Source organism: Benincasa hispida, chromosome 3 (genome assembly GCF_009727055.1).
Source record: "Benincasa hispida cultivar B227 chromosome 3, ASM972705v1, whole genome shotgun sequence".
NCBI lineage: Eukaryota > Viridiplantae > Streptophyta > Magnoliopsida > Cucurbitales > Cucurbitaceae > Benincasa > Benincasa hispida.
Genome location: NC_052351.1, coordinates 67,787,791 through 67,805,363, shown reverse-complemented (window position 1 = coordinate 67,805,363; position 17,573 = coordinate 67,787,791). Strand labels below are relative to the sequence as shown.

Sequence of the window (17,573 nt, the reverse complement as noted above, 5' to 3'; positions counted from 1 at the left end):
GAATCCGGACTTTAAGGTTTGGTAGATCAAATGGCTGGGCTCCTCGACAGACTGGGCGGTGTCGAAAAAATAGGTTTTCTTTTCCCCGCGACGGTGGCTGATGGTTGCGACGGCAAACGCGAACGACAGCGAACGAACCAAAACGGCGATTGTGAGCAAAAGTGTAAACTCACCTCTCACAAAACCCCTAAATATATCACAAACGGTTCTAAATTCTCAAACCCTAAGGTTCAAAAAACCCTAAAGTTTGTTTAGAGGGCTCTGATGCCATGTAAAAACTCTTAGATTTAAGAAAGAATCATAATGCTCTATTCATTCACCAAAAGATATGAATATATACAAGTGTACAAAGCATAGAAAATAGGAAAATATCACAAAAATATTTACAAGAATGAAAAACCCGAACTATAGAATTATAACATATATCAACTGTAATGCCGACAAAGGAAATAACCGAAGATTAATCCTAGACTAGAAACCATAACCAGCTTTATAGCAATGGCTGGAGGGGAATTAGAATCAATGTAGTTGACACGTTTAAACACCATGAAACAACATACAATCTAGCACCGAGTGACATAATAATACACTACTGGTCCTATTTTCTTTTATAACCAAACAGAGAAATAATGACAATCAGAGACTGTAATGACCCGAGTTCAGGAAGGGTACATGAATGAACCGATATCACATCCGAATGAGAGGGATTCCTAAGGACGTAGATGTATAGTTAAGAAAGACTAAAAGAATTGAAAGTTACTACCTATACCAACAAGGTGCACCTTCCTTTTCAGTGGCTCAATCATAAAAACTCCAAAGTTAAGCGTGTTTAGCTTTGAAGCAATCCAGTATTGGGTGACCCTGAAATTTTCCTAGGATGTATGTGAGTGAGGACAAAGCATGCTGAAAGAACGTGTGTTGGTTTGTGGAGACAACTTTCACCTCTAGAAGCATTCAAGATATGTAAGGACGACGTAGCCAGGTCGCAGAGAACGTAGGGGAATGCCAGGACATCAGGTATCGATCCAAATTCCAAATCCTGGTCCGAATCCTGGGCCTGGGGCATTACAGAGACATTGCCAAAAGATTGGTTCCAACCAACTTAGGAACCACCTAAAAATGATATTCTCTCTGTTTTGTTGATAAAGATGGGTGAGTCTATAAGTTATTGAGACTATCATTTATAAGCATTCATTTATTAAGTTGTATGTTTTCTACATGCTGAGGTCAAGTCTTCTTTTTTCCCCTCATCTCCTGTTAATAAAAACGTTCAAGTTCATTGGCAAAATACTGAATCATAAGAAATGCGGAGGGAAAATAAAATTTTGCATCTTACATGCATGTGTGAGTCTTCCCACTGCTTGTCACCCCATATGCAATATTGTACCTGGGAAGGTGGGGACATTGATTTAAACTAAACAGCATATCATATATTTCAAACAGCAAAATCATGGTCATAAACATGCATAATGCAGAGGTTAACAATGATAAAAAACAGTATTAATCAGCAGTTTTACTGCGCAGACTGCTCTTAGTAAAGCCAGCATATGTCAAGTGTGTACTGATCAGGAACATTCTCATTAATGGGCATTCAGGCCCAAGCAGAATATGTACCGCAGAAAAATGAAATTAAGCTATATTGCACAGTTGCAGAACACGAGGGAACCCTTTTCCTATCTGGTCTACTAGGGAGGCATACCACCAACACCCCCACCCCCCCTCCCTCAAAGGACCAGTAAGAGTATATACTTGTTGTTAATGCTCTATTCATTCACCAAAGATATGAATATATACAAGTGTACAAAGCATAGAAAAGGAAAATATCACAAAATATTTACAAGAATGAAAAACCCGAACTATAGAATTATAACATATATCAACTGTAATGCCGACAAAGGAAATAACCGAAGATTAATCCTAGACTAGAAACCATAACCAGTTTATAGCAATGGCTGGGAGGGGAATTAGAATCAATGTAGTTGACACGTTTAACACCATGAAACAACATTACAATCTAGCACCAGTGACATAATAATACACTACTGGTCCTATTTTCTTTATAACAAACAGAGAAATAATGACAATCAGAGACTGTAATGACCCGAGTTCAGGAAGGGTACATGAATGAACCGATATCACATCCGAATGAGAGGGATCCTAAGGACGTAGATGTATAGTTAAGAAAGACTTAAAAGAATTGAAAGTTACTACCTATACCAACAAGGTGCACCTTCCTTTTCAGTGGCTCAATCATAAAAACTCCAAAGTTAAGCGTGTTTAGCTTTGAGCAATCCTATGTTGGGTGACCTGGAAATTTTCCTAGGATGTATGTGAGTGAGGACAAAGCATGCTGAAAGAACGTGTGTTGGTTTGTGGAGACAACTTTCACCTCTAGAAGCATTCAAGATATGTAAGGACGACGTAGCCAGGTCGCAGAGAACGTAGGGGAATGCCAGGACCATCAGGTATCGATCCAAATTCCAAATCCTGGTCCGAATCCTGGGCCTGGGGCATTACAGAGACATTGCCAAAAGATTGGGTTCCAACCAACTTAGGACCACCTAAAATGATATTCTCTCTGTTTGTTGATAAAGATGGGTGAGTCTATAAGTTATTGAGACTATCATTTTATAAGCATTCATTTATTAAGTTGTATGTTTTCTACATGCTGAGGTCAAGTCTTCTTTTTTCCCCTCATCTCCTGTTAAATAAAACGTTCAAGTTCATGGCAAAATACTGATCATAAGAAATGCGGAGGGAAATAAAATTTTGCATCTTACATGCATGGTGTGAGTCTTCCCACTGCTTGTCACCCCATATGCAAATATTGTACCTGGGAAGGTGGGGACATGATTTAAACTAAACAGCATATCATATATTTCAAACAGCAAATCATGGTCATAAACATGCATAATGCAGAGGTTAACAATGATAAAAAACAGTATTAATCAGCAGTTTTACTGCGCAGACTGCTCTTAGTAAAGCCAGCAGATGTCAAGTGTACTGATCAGGAACATTCTCATCAATGGCATTCAGGGCCCAAGCATGAATATGTACCGCAGAAAAATGAATATAAGCTATATTGCACAGTTGCAGACACGAGGGAACCCTTTTCCTATCTGGTCTACTAGGGAGGCATACCACCCAACACCCCCCACCCCCCCCTCCCTCAAAGGACCAGTAAGAGTTATACTTGTTGTATGGGCCCACTCTTTGTAAATATCGTTAGTAAAACGTGGCTGAGGGGTGGTGAACCAGTCTTTGGTGAGTGAAGAGAATAAGGGCTCTAGTATTGTAGTGCTTTTCCATCCTCAGTAATGTAATTGATAATTCTTATAAAGGCTCTATTATATCAGTATCAGCGCACTTTCAGGGGCATGCTATGAAGGGAGAAAATTTAACTATCATAAAGAATTGTGAAACAATGTCAAGGAACCATGGCGATGGAGGATTTTTAGGAGCTTGTTGCCATTAGGACTGCCACCAAGAGGGGGAGGGGGGGCGCCGGTGGGGATGTTGAACTTATGGTTGCAGCTTTAAGTAATCAGAAGTTCAGCTGTTACTAAGGTCCAAAGGCAAGCCCTTTTTTTTTTTTACTCTTACTCTACTGGTCCTTCATCACAATGTATCCTTCTCGCTTTTCATGTTTAAAACAAAGCAAAATGAGGGCAACTATTGTAACTAGAAAGAACTTAATAAATCAATTAATTATCAAGATATGACGCAAACTATTCACTCAAACTTAACTTTGATGCAAAATATTACCAAATCAAATACCAGTACTACTTACCATTAACGCCCTCCATAGCACCACTAACAACATGTTGAGCGGCAATATCATAGACATGACGAGTAGTTGTTGTAGGACCAAAAACTCGATCTAAAAGCATGAAGAAAAATATTTTTGGGTGAGACAACACTACTTTTGACATGATAACAAAATTAGAACCATGATCTCTTCCAACAGATAAATTGATTACAAATTTAAAAGTAATCACAAAAATAATTAATACACCTTGCATAACTATTTGGACGCCTTACCAAATAAGATACAAAAAATGAGGGTAAAAGAAGAGTGAAACAGTGTTTTTTAAAGCTCAAGGGGCAATAAAGTGCAATAGTCTTATGGGGCTTAAGCGCAAAGCGCAAAAGAACCCCAAAACACAAGGTCCAATGAAGAAAAAGACCCCTAGTTGAGATGTTCGGGTGCGTCTCCTGATCCTTAGGCCTCTTGTTGTATGCTCTTTGTATAATCCTCTTATACTTTGAGCATTTGTCTCATTTTTAATAATAAAGTGACTTATTTCCTTTTAAAATAAAAAAGACCCCTAAAACATAAGAAAGTTTGCATTTAACCTTAGTAAATCTGATTTAGTTAATAAAGAATGAAAAACCCTAATTATTACTATTTTTTAAAAATAATGAAAAATCCCCCAAGGCCCAGGGTACTAAGCTTTGAGGTTCCACAAAAGGCGCGCCTTATTTTGTGAGTCTCGCCTTGAAAGGCGAGGTGCCAAACCTGCGCTTTGAGCCTAGGTGCGCATCCAAGAGGGCTTTTTAAAATAAAACGAATCTAAATACTGAATATGATATGCAATGGCATATAAAACATTAAGTACAAGTACAAATACCAATAAAACTTAAACTTTAGATTTTAACATGCAATTTTGACAATTTAATAGCACGATCAGAAGGATAATCGCATTAGATGAAGGAATATAGAATAGAAGTGTAGGCTTAACTCTTGAGACATTTCATCACTGTGGCCTTTAACTCAACAAATGAAGAATTATTTGCAGTAACACCAATATCATTTTTCTCCATTAATAGGGCCTAGAGGTATGATTCATGCATATTTGGTGATACATCTTTTAATCTAAGAGGTGAGCAAACTAATAAGTTATTATTGCAATCTTTTTATTTCAATCAAGTACAAATGTCTTACATCAGAAGGCATCAAATACACTTCAAAAAATTACCGTAAGCATATGCTGTAGTCGGATTATGCTCATTCCGCACAATTGTTTCACCATCTGCATACCATGCAATATCCTCTCCTTGACGAATCTCCCTCGGACTTCTCAAAGATAAAACAGTCACGTTCATTAGAACTTGGGCAGGAAACCTACTCGTTGAAGCTATACATAAATTTGTAAAAACAAAATGCACCTGAGCGGACGAAAGCGAACCGTGACTGTGACATTTTCTTTGGATCTTTCCACATCTAAGTGCACATTTTCTGAGTAAAAATACTGTGGCTTACTTCGAGCTGAAGAAGATGCAGGAGAGCTCTGCCCATCAATAGAAGTTTCCAGGTACTGTTTTGATGATGAGGTAGTAGAAGATGACGGCGATTTGGCAACCCTTGTACTAACAGGACCCAATTTTTTTGACTTTGGACCTTGTCTGGATGCCATTATCACTTCCAATGGATCCTAAAAAGTGATGTAGAACAGCATCAAATATCTTCTAGGAACAATTTTGGTATCTCAGTATCCTAAGAATTGCACTTCCTTAAACGTAGGGTCAGATGGAGAGAAAACCTAGTAGGGTAATTAGCAACAAAAATGGGGATCATAAATTCCTAATTCAAGGCCATCCTTCAGCATGTTGAGAACATGTAATAACTTTGCGAACAGTCTAAAATTGAATCAGTTGACTAGAATAAGTAATGTACTCAATAAAGAACTGTAACCCCCCATTTTCGGTTACTAAAAAACTTCAACGAAAATTTGCATACGTGGGTTCTCATTGCAAAGCCAAATTTCACGCTCACCGAACTTCAAAACCCCACCAGTAAGGGTTGAATTAAACCAGTCCTCCGTTTCTCAAACCTCAGTCAACATTTCTCAGCAACTCCGAAGCAAAGAAGAAGAAAAAGTCCAAAATTCCTCAAACGTTGAAGAAAGAAAAGCAGCTAAAACGCTGTTCAAAGTCGAATTCTCCACTACTTTCTCCTGAAGCTCAATCAGAGCAGTACCCTTTTCCCCTTTGGACCCCAACCCATTTCTGCCAAACCCAAATGGATAAGATTCAAGAAAGTAAAATACCTGGAACAAAGCTAAATCAGAGGAGCATTGCAGGCAGAACCGAGCTTTTCAAACAAAAAGGAGGAAATTGAACAGGGGGATCTTCTTCGAACAGTGGGAAACACAGATCTAAGAGTGAGGAAGTAAAGAGTAAATTAATCAACCAACAAATAAAGCAAATAAATCATAATCAAAGTCATCATTATCATGCATCAGTAAAAAGAGAGGGAGATTAAAGAAACATACTAGAATTTGTTAATTGTAATCGTAGCTTTCCTTACTTGCCTTGGAAGCGATGCCCTCCATCAAAGACAAACCGCATTCCCAATCCAACTTTAAAGAGAGAAAAGGAAACTCATAAACTTGCAATTTCAGGCATAGATATAGAGAGAGAGAAATGGAAAAGTAAGAGAGGGAAAAGGAAAAACAAAAAGGTAGAAAAAAAGAAAATGGCGTCAAACAAGTCTATGTCTATAGTGGCACTGTGTAAGAAAGAGTTGTTGGAAAAGAGTGTGTGATTTATTCTCACTGTCCCATTTTTACATGGTAAAATTACTTTTTTAGCCTTCCTATTTTATATTTCATTTTTTTAAATATCATTTTTACTCTTTATACTTAAAAGTTTGTTCGATGGTTGAGTTATGTTCATTCATTTTTGTAATTGGTTTAATAATAATAACAAATTTTAGGCTAGATAATACAATATATGTAGATATGTTTTTAAAATTTATAGTAAAATAAATTTAAGATTTGTTGAAAGTAATATTACTAAAATTAGACAATTTATAGTGTAGGTAAGGTTTAAAATGTCGATTTTGACAAAAAAAAATATCGATGTCTTATTTTTAAGAAAACTTTGATAGAAATATCGATAAATTATCAATTTCAATAGATATTTCTAGAAAAAAATATAGAAACATAAAATTCAAAAAAAAAAGATAAAGTTAAATTAATAAATAAACATTGGATTATTTTTAAACAATTTAACATGTCTATTATTTATGTTATATTTACATTAATAATATTTTATTGTTTAATTTTTTTAATTTCATAATTTTTTCTAAAATACAGTAAAAATATCGATTCACCTTTTAGGTTAATGTCAAACTCCTAGAAACGTATAAATATCGATGGAAATTTAATATTATGAATATAAGGGTTAAAATTGAACAAATTTCGAAGTATTTGGACTAGAATAATATTTTAACATATTTATTACACCAACGCGTGGACATTGGAAAATTTGAAATTCTGACTTCATGTAAAGAAGTATCTTTGGCCTTTTTTTTTTTTTTTTTTTTGAAGATGTTAAATTAACTGTAATAATGTTCATTATTAGTATCTATTGGTCATGTGTCACTTATCTATTATCTTATGTGTTGTCCACATATTTCAAGATTATACACTATTAGTGTCCATGTAATCCACCTCTTACTTACCAAATTGCCTATAAATAGTGGCATTTTGTGGGTTTTGGAAGACACACATATTGGTAATCAATCAAAAAAGATTGGAGAAAGTGGAGAAATTCATCTTTTGTTATTTTATTTATTTTAATATGTTTCTATTTTATTATTATTATTATATTATTTTATTTTAATATTATGTTTTATTGGTATTCATATTCCCATTATGCTCCTTAAGTTCACAACACGTTATCAGCACGAGCTCCTATTGTTTTCCTCGCTAAAGATAGGTCCTAAAGGTATGTTAGTGTTTTCCTCTTCGTTATAATAATAAATTTAATGTTATTTTTCATATTTAATATTTATTAAATTTCTAACATAACAATCATCTGGCCACCTCCTGAGCAGATTAGTGGATGGAGCATATCGGTTCATACCATCAATCCTTCTTTACTTTTCACCCGCCTTAGGCGGGGCCGATCCCGTGACTAAGATAATCGCGCTAGAGGTCGCGCAGCAGCTTCCCGTGGAGCCTCCTGCGGATCATCAGGTCCGCCCGGTTGCGAAAAAGAAATAAAAAAGATAGTGAATAGGAGCTCTCACAAATAAAATTTGAGTACCACGGAGAAAAACTAATTGGATAAACAGGCTTGTCGCTCCTTCAACTGATTGTTCGCATCGAATCTCAGGTTCTCTATTGCACTCCCTAAATAGGGTTATTTTCACCTTTATGCATGCACCCCCGTACAAGTGTTGCGTACAAGTTCCGGCCAGAATAATTGGGAAAATTTCTGTTAAGGTGTCTATTAGGTGATGAAGCGATAGGGATCATGCACCAATCACATGCTGGCATCTTGGCGAGCACCAAGGAGGGCGAAAGATGATTCAGTATTTGTTGCAATCAGAAAAAAAAAAAGGAAATATAAATACAATATTTTATGATAATATTGCCGTGAAAAATCTCACGGATTTAGAATTTATCGTCCTTGATATTAAAGGCAGTAATTATTTATCATGGGTACTTGATGCCGAAATCCAACTGGATGCTATGAATCTTGGAAAGACTATTAAAGAAGGAAATACGACATCCAGTCGGACAAAGCAAAGGCTATGATTTTTCTTCGTTGTCGTCTTCACAAGAGACTGAAAATGAAGTATCTTACAATAAAATATCCTCATATCTTGTGAAAAAATCTGAAAGAGAGGCGTGCTCATAAAAAAAACAATTATTCTTCTCAAAGCTCGTTATGAGTTGATACATTTCAGGCTACAAGATTTTAAATCAATAAATGATTACAACCCTACATTATTTAGAATCAGCTCGAAACTATTGTTATACAGAGAGAAAATGACTGGTGATAATATGTTAGAGAAGAAATTTTCTACATTTCATATCTCTAATATACTTCTGTAATAGTAATATTGAGAGAAAGGTTTTAAATAATATTCTGAACTAATTTCATGCTTCTCGTGGCCGAATAAAATAACGAGTTATTAATGAAAATCATGAATCTCGACCAACCGGAACGACACCATTCCCTAGAGTGAATGTTGTGAATTTTAATAATAATCATGGTCAAAGTCGTGATCGTGGCTGAGGTCATGGCTGTGCAGAGGAATAAATGATTATTATTTCTGTGGTGGTCGTTCCAATCATTCAAATTTCAAAAGAACCATACAAAATGATGATCACCGAGTAAAAACTCCACAAGATAAGAGTTCAAAAAGTGTTGAAAATAAATACTTCTGATATGGAATGACTGGTCATTGGTCACGTACTTGTCGCACGTCAAAACACTTAGTTGATCTTTATCAAGCATCACAAAAAAAAAGGAGAGAGAGAGAAAGAAAGATGTGGAAGAAAATTTTGTATACCAGAATAATGACATATTTTACCCCATCAAATATGAAAAATTTAGATGTGGTTGACTTATTTGAATCTCCTAAAGAGAAAATCGGCAGAATTGATGGAACATCAAGTATTTCCTTTGACTTTGAAAATATCTAGACTTAATGTTTTTTTTAATTAATTTTCATGTTTTTTCCTTTCAGTATACGTTAACATTTGTATATTCCAAATGTTGTTTTTCTTGTTGTAATTATTTTCTTTTAATGAAGAAACTTGGATCATTCTCGTATGTTGGGTGACTCAAAAATGAGTAAAGAAGATCTATGTCTAGCAGACAGTACAACTACATATACAATACTTACAAGTAGGAAATATTTTTCCAAACTGATAATGCTAGAAGCAAAAGTCAATATAATGTCAAGTTCTGCAAACCTAATTGAAGGGTTTGGAAAAACAAATATTATTTTGCCTAGAGAAACAAATTTTACAATTGACAATGCATTGTTCTCTAGTCAATCAAAGAGAAATCTACTTAGATTTAAAGATATATGTTGCAATCGTTATCACATTGAGACTAATAGAAAGAATAATATAGAGTATTTTTATATCATATCTACCGTCTCATATGAAAAACGTATATTGGAAGAGTTGTTTGCTTTATCTTCTGGATTATATTATACTCATATACGAGTAATTGAAACATATGCAACAATGAACCTAAAGTTCATGAATCCATACATATTTACAATTTGACATAACAGATTAGGTCATTCAGGGTCTATAATGATGAGAATAACTATTGAGAATTCAAATGAACATACAAACTAATCATTAAACCATCACCAGTTAAAGTGGAGATTGGATCACCTACATTTTTAGAATGAATCCATGGTAATATATGTGGACCTATTAACCCAGCAAGTAGACCATTCAAATATTTTATGGTATTAATAGACGCATCCAGCAGATGGTCACACGTGTGCTTATTATCAAGTCAAATATTGTAATTGCAATATTACTTGTTCAAATACTTAAGTTAAGAGCACAATTTTCTGATTATATAATTAAGACCATTCATTTTGATAATGCCGATGAATTTACATCCCAAACTTTTGATATTATTGTATATCAATTGGATAAATGTTGAACATCCTATAACTCATGTTCATACGCAAAATGATTTAGTATAATCATTTATAAAACCTTTGCAATTAATTGCAAGACCATTACTCATGAGTTTTCTTCGTCTATATGGGGACATGTTGTTTTGCATGCAGCGTCACGTGTACGCGTTAGGCCAGTAACTTATCACAAGTACTCATCATTACAATTAGCTTATGATCATAAGCCAAAGATTTCCCATCTGAGAATTTTTAGATGTGCAGTATATGTTCCAATTGCTCCACCACAGTGCACTAAGATGGGTCCCTAAAAGAGGTTAGGAATATATGTTGGATGTGATTCCCTATCAATTATTAAATATCTCGAACCCTTGACGAGTGATGTATTTACTGCAGATTTGCTGATTGTCATTTTAATGAGACAAATTTTCCAACATTAGGGGGAGGAATTAAGAAATTGGAAAAATAAATTACATGAAATGCATCGTTATTGTCTCATTTAAAATCTCATACAGATCAATGTGAAATTAAAGTCCAGAAGATAATTCATTTGCAAAATATAGCAAACCAATAACAATATGCATTTATAGATGCAAAGAAAGTAATATATACCAACTGCAAATGTTTCATCGAAAATTGATATCCCAACACAACAAGTTGTTACTAATGAGTCTGGAACACGGCAGAAGCGTGGCAGACTAGTGAGTTCCAAAGATAAAAATTCTCGAAAAAGAAAAATAATTAATAGCCAATAGGACTTGGTTGAGGATGTAAATATCCAAGAAGAAATTCATGACGTGACTAATGAGAAAAGTGGAATACATAAAGATAATAATGAGATTTCAGTAAACTATGTCATGACAAGAAAAAGATGGAATCGAACTCATGTAATTGTTGACAACATTTTTGCGTATAATGTTGCTCTTGATATTATATCTAAAAATGAGAATTCTGAACCAAAATCTATTGAAGAATGTCGACATAAGAAATATTGGCTTTAGTAGAAAGAAGCAATCGAGGCAAAATTAAACTCACTTTCAAAACGTCGGGTTTTTTTACCAGTAGTCTGAGCATCAGGAGGTGTCAAAACTGTGGGATACAGTGAATATTTGTGCGGAAAAAAATAAAAATAATGTGGTCACAAGATATAAAGCAGGACTAGTTGCACAAGTTTTCTCACAAATACTTGGTATTGATTATGAGGAGACATATTCTCCACAGTTACACTAAGATATTTAATCGGTCTAACTGTGTTGAAAATCTGGACATGCATCTTATGGATGTAATCACAACATATTTATATGTATCTCTTGGTAATGATATTTATATGAGAATCCCAAAATGATTTAAGATACCTAAAACATATAAATCAAATTCCTGGAAATTATATTCAATACAGTTATAGAAATTGCTATATGGACTGAAACAATCAAGACAAATGTGGTATAATTACCTGAGTGGATATTTGTTGAAAGAATGATATCAAAATAATCCAATATGTCCGTGTATTTTATAAAGAATTCACGGTTAGGATTTGTTATTATAACTGTATATGTTGATGATTTAAATATAATTGGAACTTTTAGAGAGCTTTCAAAAGCAATAGAATATCTTAAGAACGTATTTGAGATTAAATATCTTGGAAGAATAAAATTTTGCCTTGGTTTGCAAATTGAGCATTTAACAAATGGAATATTTGTTCATCAATCAACCTATACAGAAAAAGTTTTGAAAATGTTCTATATGGACAAAGCACATCCATTAAATATGCAAATGGAAGTTCGTTCACTAGAAGTGAAGAAAGATATATTTCGACCTCAAGATGATAATGAATAACTTCTCCACATCTTAGTGCAATTGGTGCACTTATGTATCTTGCTAATAATACAAGACCAGATGTTGCATTTTCAGTAAATTTATTAGCAAGATATAGTTCGTCTCCGACAAAAAGACGATGGAATGGAATTAAGCATATACTCCATTATCTCCGAGGAAAGATCGACATGGAATATCTGTTTACATGTGGAAGAACTGCTATATCATGGCGATCAGTAAAACATACCATAATAGCCACTTCCTCAAATCATGCTAAAATTTTTGCAATTCACGAGGTTAGTCGAGAATGTGTATGGCTAAGATCAATAACACATCACATTCGTGGAACATGTAGTTTGTCTTCTAGTAAAAATCTTCGATGATATTATACGAAGACAACACAACATGCATATCTCAAATCAAATGAGGATATATTAAAGGAAATAGAACAAAACATATTTCACCGAAGCTTTTTTATACTCATGATCTTGAAGAAAATGTTGACATCACTGTACAACAAATTTGTTAGAAGGATAACCTGACAGACTTATTTGCAAAATCATTACCAACTGCAACCTTTGAAATTTTGGTACACAACATTGGAATGCGGAAACTCGGAGATCTCAAGTGATGTTTCCATGAGGGGGAGTAAATATATTGTATTCTTTTTAATAGTATCAAATTATATGAAATATGTGCTTTTTTTCCTTCACTAGGATTTTTTCCCCATGAGTTTTTTCTTAGTGAGGTTTTAACGAGACATATTTCATATATGATGGGCATTTAAAGGGAATTATTATAAATATGTTAAATTAGGTGTAATATATATGCCCATTATTAGTGCCAATTGGCCATGTGTCACTAACCCATTATCTATGTATTGTCCATGTGTCTCAAGATTACACACTATCGGTGTCCATGTAATCCACCTCATAATTGCCAAATTGCCTATAAATAGTGACATTTGGTGGGTTTTGGAAGACATATATGGGTGATCAAACCAAAAAGATTGGAGAAAGTGGAGAAATTCATCTTTTGTTGTTTTATTTATTTTATTATTATATTATATTTATTTTAATATTATATTCTTTACTGGTATTTGTGTTTCTGTTGTACTCTCAAGTTCACAATAGTTTTCTTATAATGATATTTTTTTTTACAACTATATATTAAGTGCTATATATAATTATGTAAACACGCTTAAAATTATTAAAAAAAAATATAATATCTAAAGTGAGCATAACTCAACTATAACGTAAGTGATAATACTACTTTTTTTAAGAAACTTCCAACCCTATTTGTTGTACTAGAATTTTTTTTAAAAAAATGAAATCAAAACCATATTTTACTAACGGGCAATATTTTTAGAGCCCAATTGGAATGACTTGAGAAAAAATGTTTTTCAAAAAACTCATTTTTATTTAAACACTTTCGACAAAAAAAAACTATTGAAAATACAGTTTAAAAACTATTTTGAATGATTGTCAAACATTTTTTTTTTAAAATGACTTAATTTTTAAATTAAACACTTGAAAACATACTATTAATTATGTACATGCATTCGTTTAATTTTGATAATTAAGTGCCTAAGAACGTTCCAACTTTTTCACGTAACATAAAAATGGTAGATTTAAAATTATCGATTGTTCTTTAAAAGAACAAGTAGAATAAAACCCACCTTTTTTTATGCACAATTTTTTTTAGAGCCAGCCAAAACAAATAATGATCATAACAAAAATTTTAAAATTATAACGAAAAAAAGACTAGAATAAATTTCAGGTGGATTGAAATAGTAATTTAACTGAAATAAAAAGAGTATGTAATTTTATAGTTAAAATACTATTTTGATCCTCATATTTTGAGTTTCGTTTATTTTTATCTATATATTTTTAAATGTCTAATTTTAATTCATATACTTTCACTAAATTTAAGTTTGTTGTTGATGTTTTTCCAAAAGATTTAGTCTCTTTGCGAACTATTTATAAGTAGCTTTTAAAAAATATTATTTTTTTATGAAAATTAATTTTAAATGACTAAATTAAATAATAATTTAACCTAACCTTAACCATTTTATTTAATGCATTTATTTAGAACTTACTTATTTGATGACATTTTCTGAATTTTCTAGTCGGAGAAGTGGGACTTCAGAAATCAAAGGGGGCGGAATGAGAATATTTGTATATATATATATATATATATATTTTTCTGTATGTTTGAATTTAATATATTTAGAAAAAAAAGAATAAACAAATAAACTATGCAAATAATGGAGTTGGCAACCCAACCCCATAGACCAGCAGTTTTGACCTATATGACAGATGTCCGGTGGCTTAGAACCTTCCATGTATTTTGTATGTATATATTTTATCCTAATAATTGTTTGATGTTTTATATATTTAGAAAATTGCATTGTATGACAAATACATTTTAAGAAATCAAAGTCATGACTTCAACTTTTTTGTAATTGCAGGTGTGATAATCACATAACAATCACTTACAAATCAGATAACAATCACATAAAAATCATATAACAATCAAATTGTTAGGCGGAAGTTTTTTGTCATGTTTTCAAAAAAAGCAAAATCTAGAGACAAGTGCCCAATTTTCAATTTATCTTTTATTAAAGTTGCAATTGCCCCTATATATTTTCTATTCATTTTTTTACAAGTATACATATTACTTTTTTTTTTAAAAAAAAAAAATTTACTTCTTTCATATATTTATGACATATGATCATATATATATATGATCGTTATTAGAAATTTTTGAACAACCTGCAAACGTGAGAATTGCAACATGACAAATGTGAAAATATAAATGAATTGAGCTTTGGTGATGTTATGACGGGACATGAAAAATAAAAGTACAAATTTACATGGTTCATTAACAATGTGTTAACTATGTCTACGAACAAAGGGAGAATCAATTTTATCATTTTGAGGAGAACAGAATACAAAGATCATATACAAAACATTATAAATTGATCAAAGCCATCGAGTTATTTTATGTATTTTAACTAATTACTTTCCTACCTCTTTTATATGTAGGAATTTATTCTTATTTATAGATCTAGGAACGCATAACTTCCATATTCCTTATGTGAGATAACACATGCAAGGCATTCAGTAGGTGAGAATGAACATTTTAGTCAAAAAAATATGTTACCAATTGATATCTTATATTGACAATGAAAAACAATCTTCAAATAATCGGTTTATATGTCAAAATAAACATATAACTTAACCTAGTACAAAACATGCTATGCCAACTTTGAATTTAAAGGTTTGATTCCCTATCTTCTATATTGTCTCACACACACTCACAAAAAAAAAAAAAAAAAAAAAAAAAAAAAAAAACCATCAATCTATTCATAATGCAATTTTTAAAGTTGTGTTAGTTGGTTGCTTGGGAAGAATTATTGATATCTAGGTGTACAACCAAATTTCAAATTATGAATTATGGAGGCGAGAGGTTATGTGATATTATTTGATAGGTATGACCAAAAAGATCGTAGATTCCATAACGATAATAAAAATCTTGTGATGAACTGAAGTTTTATTTATTTTATTTTGTTGTTTTTGTTATCATCATCATCATTATTTGAGTTCAATACGTACAGATTTGGACCTTAATTATTATTTTTTTATCGAAGATACATACTTTATGTCAATTGAGTTTTAGTCAATCACATTCTAGTGGAGACGAGCATTTTGTGAGTAGCGAAGATATAACTCTAACCCTTTATTGAGTTGAAGAAGATCATGGTGGAATATTGTGAACTAGACTTGCTTTATGTAGTATTGGGCCAAACTATGTACAACACGCGTGAAGAATTATTGTCACTAGATGGAATTGGTTTGATAAAATTGTCTTTACAATGATTCTACTATGTGCGAAAGCAAGAAAACAAATTTAAGCACAAATGTCAATTTATATTCTTCAACTTTCGAGTATGTATTGTCATAATGAGCATAGCCTAATTAACATAAAAATTATACTATGAATTTCAAAGTTATAGGTTCAATTCCCTTCTTTCAATACTACTCGACAATCTTTGTTTTTCCAAATATTTTTTCAAATCCATTTTTTTAATATAGAAGTGCGCTTTTCTAGAACTGATGTTAAAAAATTATAATTGATTATTCATTGTTATAGTTGAATGTGAAAGACATCTATTGTTCAAAACAAATTGTTCTTTATTATTTATTATCCGTTTATTAATGAAATTATAGTATGCTCTCCTAATATAGTTATCGAAAATGAAAATTTATTTGATTAGAGAAAAAGAAAAAACAATGTTAATTAAAAAGAACAAACTTTGGAGTTGTAATTGTTAAGAACATGAATTAATAATTATATCAATTTAAACTATTGAATGTTAGATTTTTTTTTTTTAAGTCATTCCTATATCAATTTTAATTGTCCATTTTATTGATCCGATATTTAAAGAAGTTTGTTGTTGATTTTCAATGATAACCTTAAAAATATTCTCATTTGATTTATCTATCTTAATTTAAAAGTTTAATTTATACAATTCTCATTCGAATTTTCTCAAACGAAATTTGAACGAAAATTTAAATGGATATACTTGACAAATGTTTAATACAATAATTGATTTAATAGTTTTATTTATGATACAACACTCAAATTTAACGATAGAAACTGTTTTTTTCCCCCAAATTGTATTGAACAAGTTTTTGTGTCAAATTTTCTTGATGATCATAAAGTTTCATTTATTATTTTAAGACATAATGACATATGAAAAAAGCAATAAATAGACCTCTAATAAAATGTTTGTTTTTAAATTTAAATTAAAACACAATTTTTCGAGATAAAATCAACTCAATTTCCTAAGAATATCCTTTCGTTATGACTCCAACTATCTTATGTTTAATTTTAGTTTAAATTCAATCTCTCTTTCATGTTTTGTCGATAAAATTAAGTGGTAGTATTTTAATATTTATTTAACTGGAAGCTTAATCATGAGATTATTTTCAAAACTAATATCACGATATTAAAATTTGACATTAATCAAGTAATATATTTTTTTTAAAAAAATCATTTTGAATGGTTGTCAAGTATTACAAATTTTACTAAAATGATATTTAAAAAAAATAATTAAACACGTGAAAAATTGATCCAAACACACTCTTAGGCAAAGTACATTTAACCGACTGTAACTAAAAAGTCAATCCAAATACGCCTAAAAAAAATTGCGATTATAATAACTTTTGAGTATATTTATGAGTAAACTATCTAGGTTTTTAGAAAAATAAATGGTACATCTTCAATTCAATTAATACAAAGATATTTTATAAGATGTTGATCAATATGTATTTTTCAAAATTTCATA

General features: G+C 31.9%; 1 protein-coding gene across 1 annotated transcript in view; it reads right to left on the bottom strand.

Annotated features, from left to right (window-relative positions):
• Positions 1 to 6,445, bottom strand: part of LOC120073823 (kinesin-like protein KIN-7K, chloroplastic) — a 52,233-nt gene extending 45,788 nt beyond the window's left edge. The window contains exons 1-6 of the mRNA XM_039026689.1: positions 6,276 to 6,445; positions 6,051 to 6,158; positions 5,170 to 5,435; positions 4,980 to 5,077; positions 3,791 to 3,880; positions 2,781 to 2,833 (exon numbers count right to left, since the gene is read on the bottom strand). Of these exons, the coding sequence (XP_038882617.1) occupies positions 2,781 to 2,833; positions 3,791 to 3,880; positions 4,980 to 5,077; positions 5,170 to 5,417 (489 nt within the window). The 5' untranslated portion in view covers positions 5,418 to 5,435; positions 6,051 to 6,158; positions 6,276 to 6,445. The remainder of the gene's footprint in view (positions 1 to 2,780; positions 2,834 to 3,790; positions 3,881 to 4,979; positions 5,078 to 5,169; positions 5,436 to 6,050; positions 6,159 to 6,275) is intronic.
• Between the last annotated feature and the right edge of the window lie 11,128 nt (positions 6,446 to 17,573).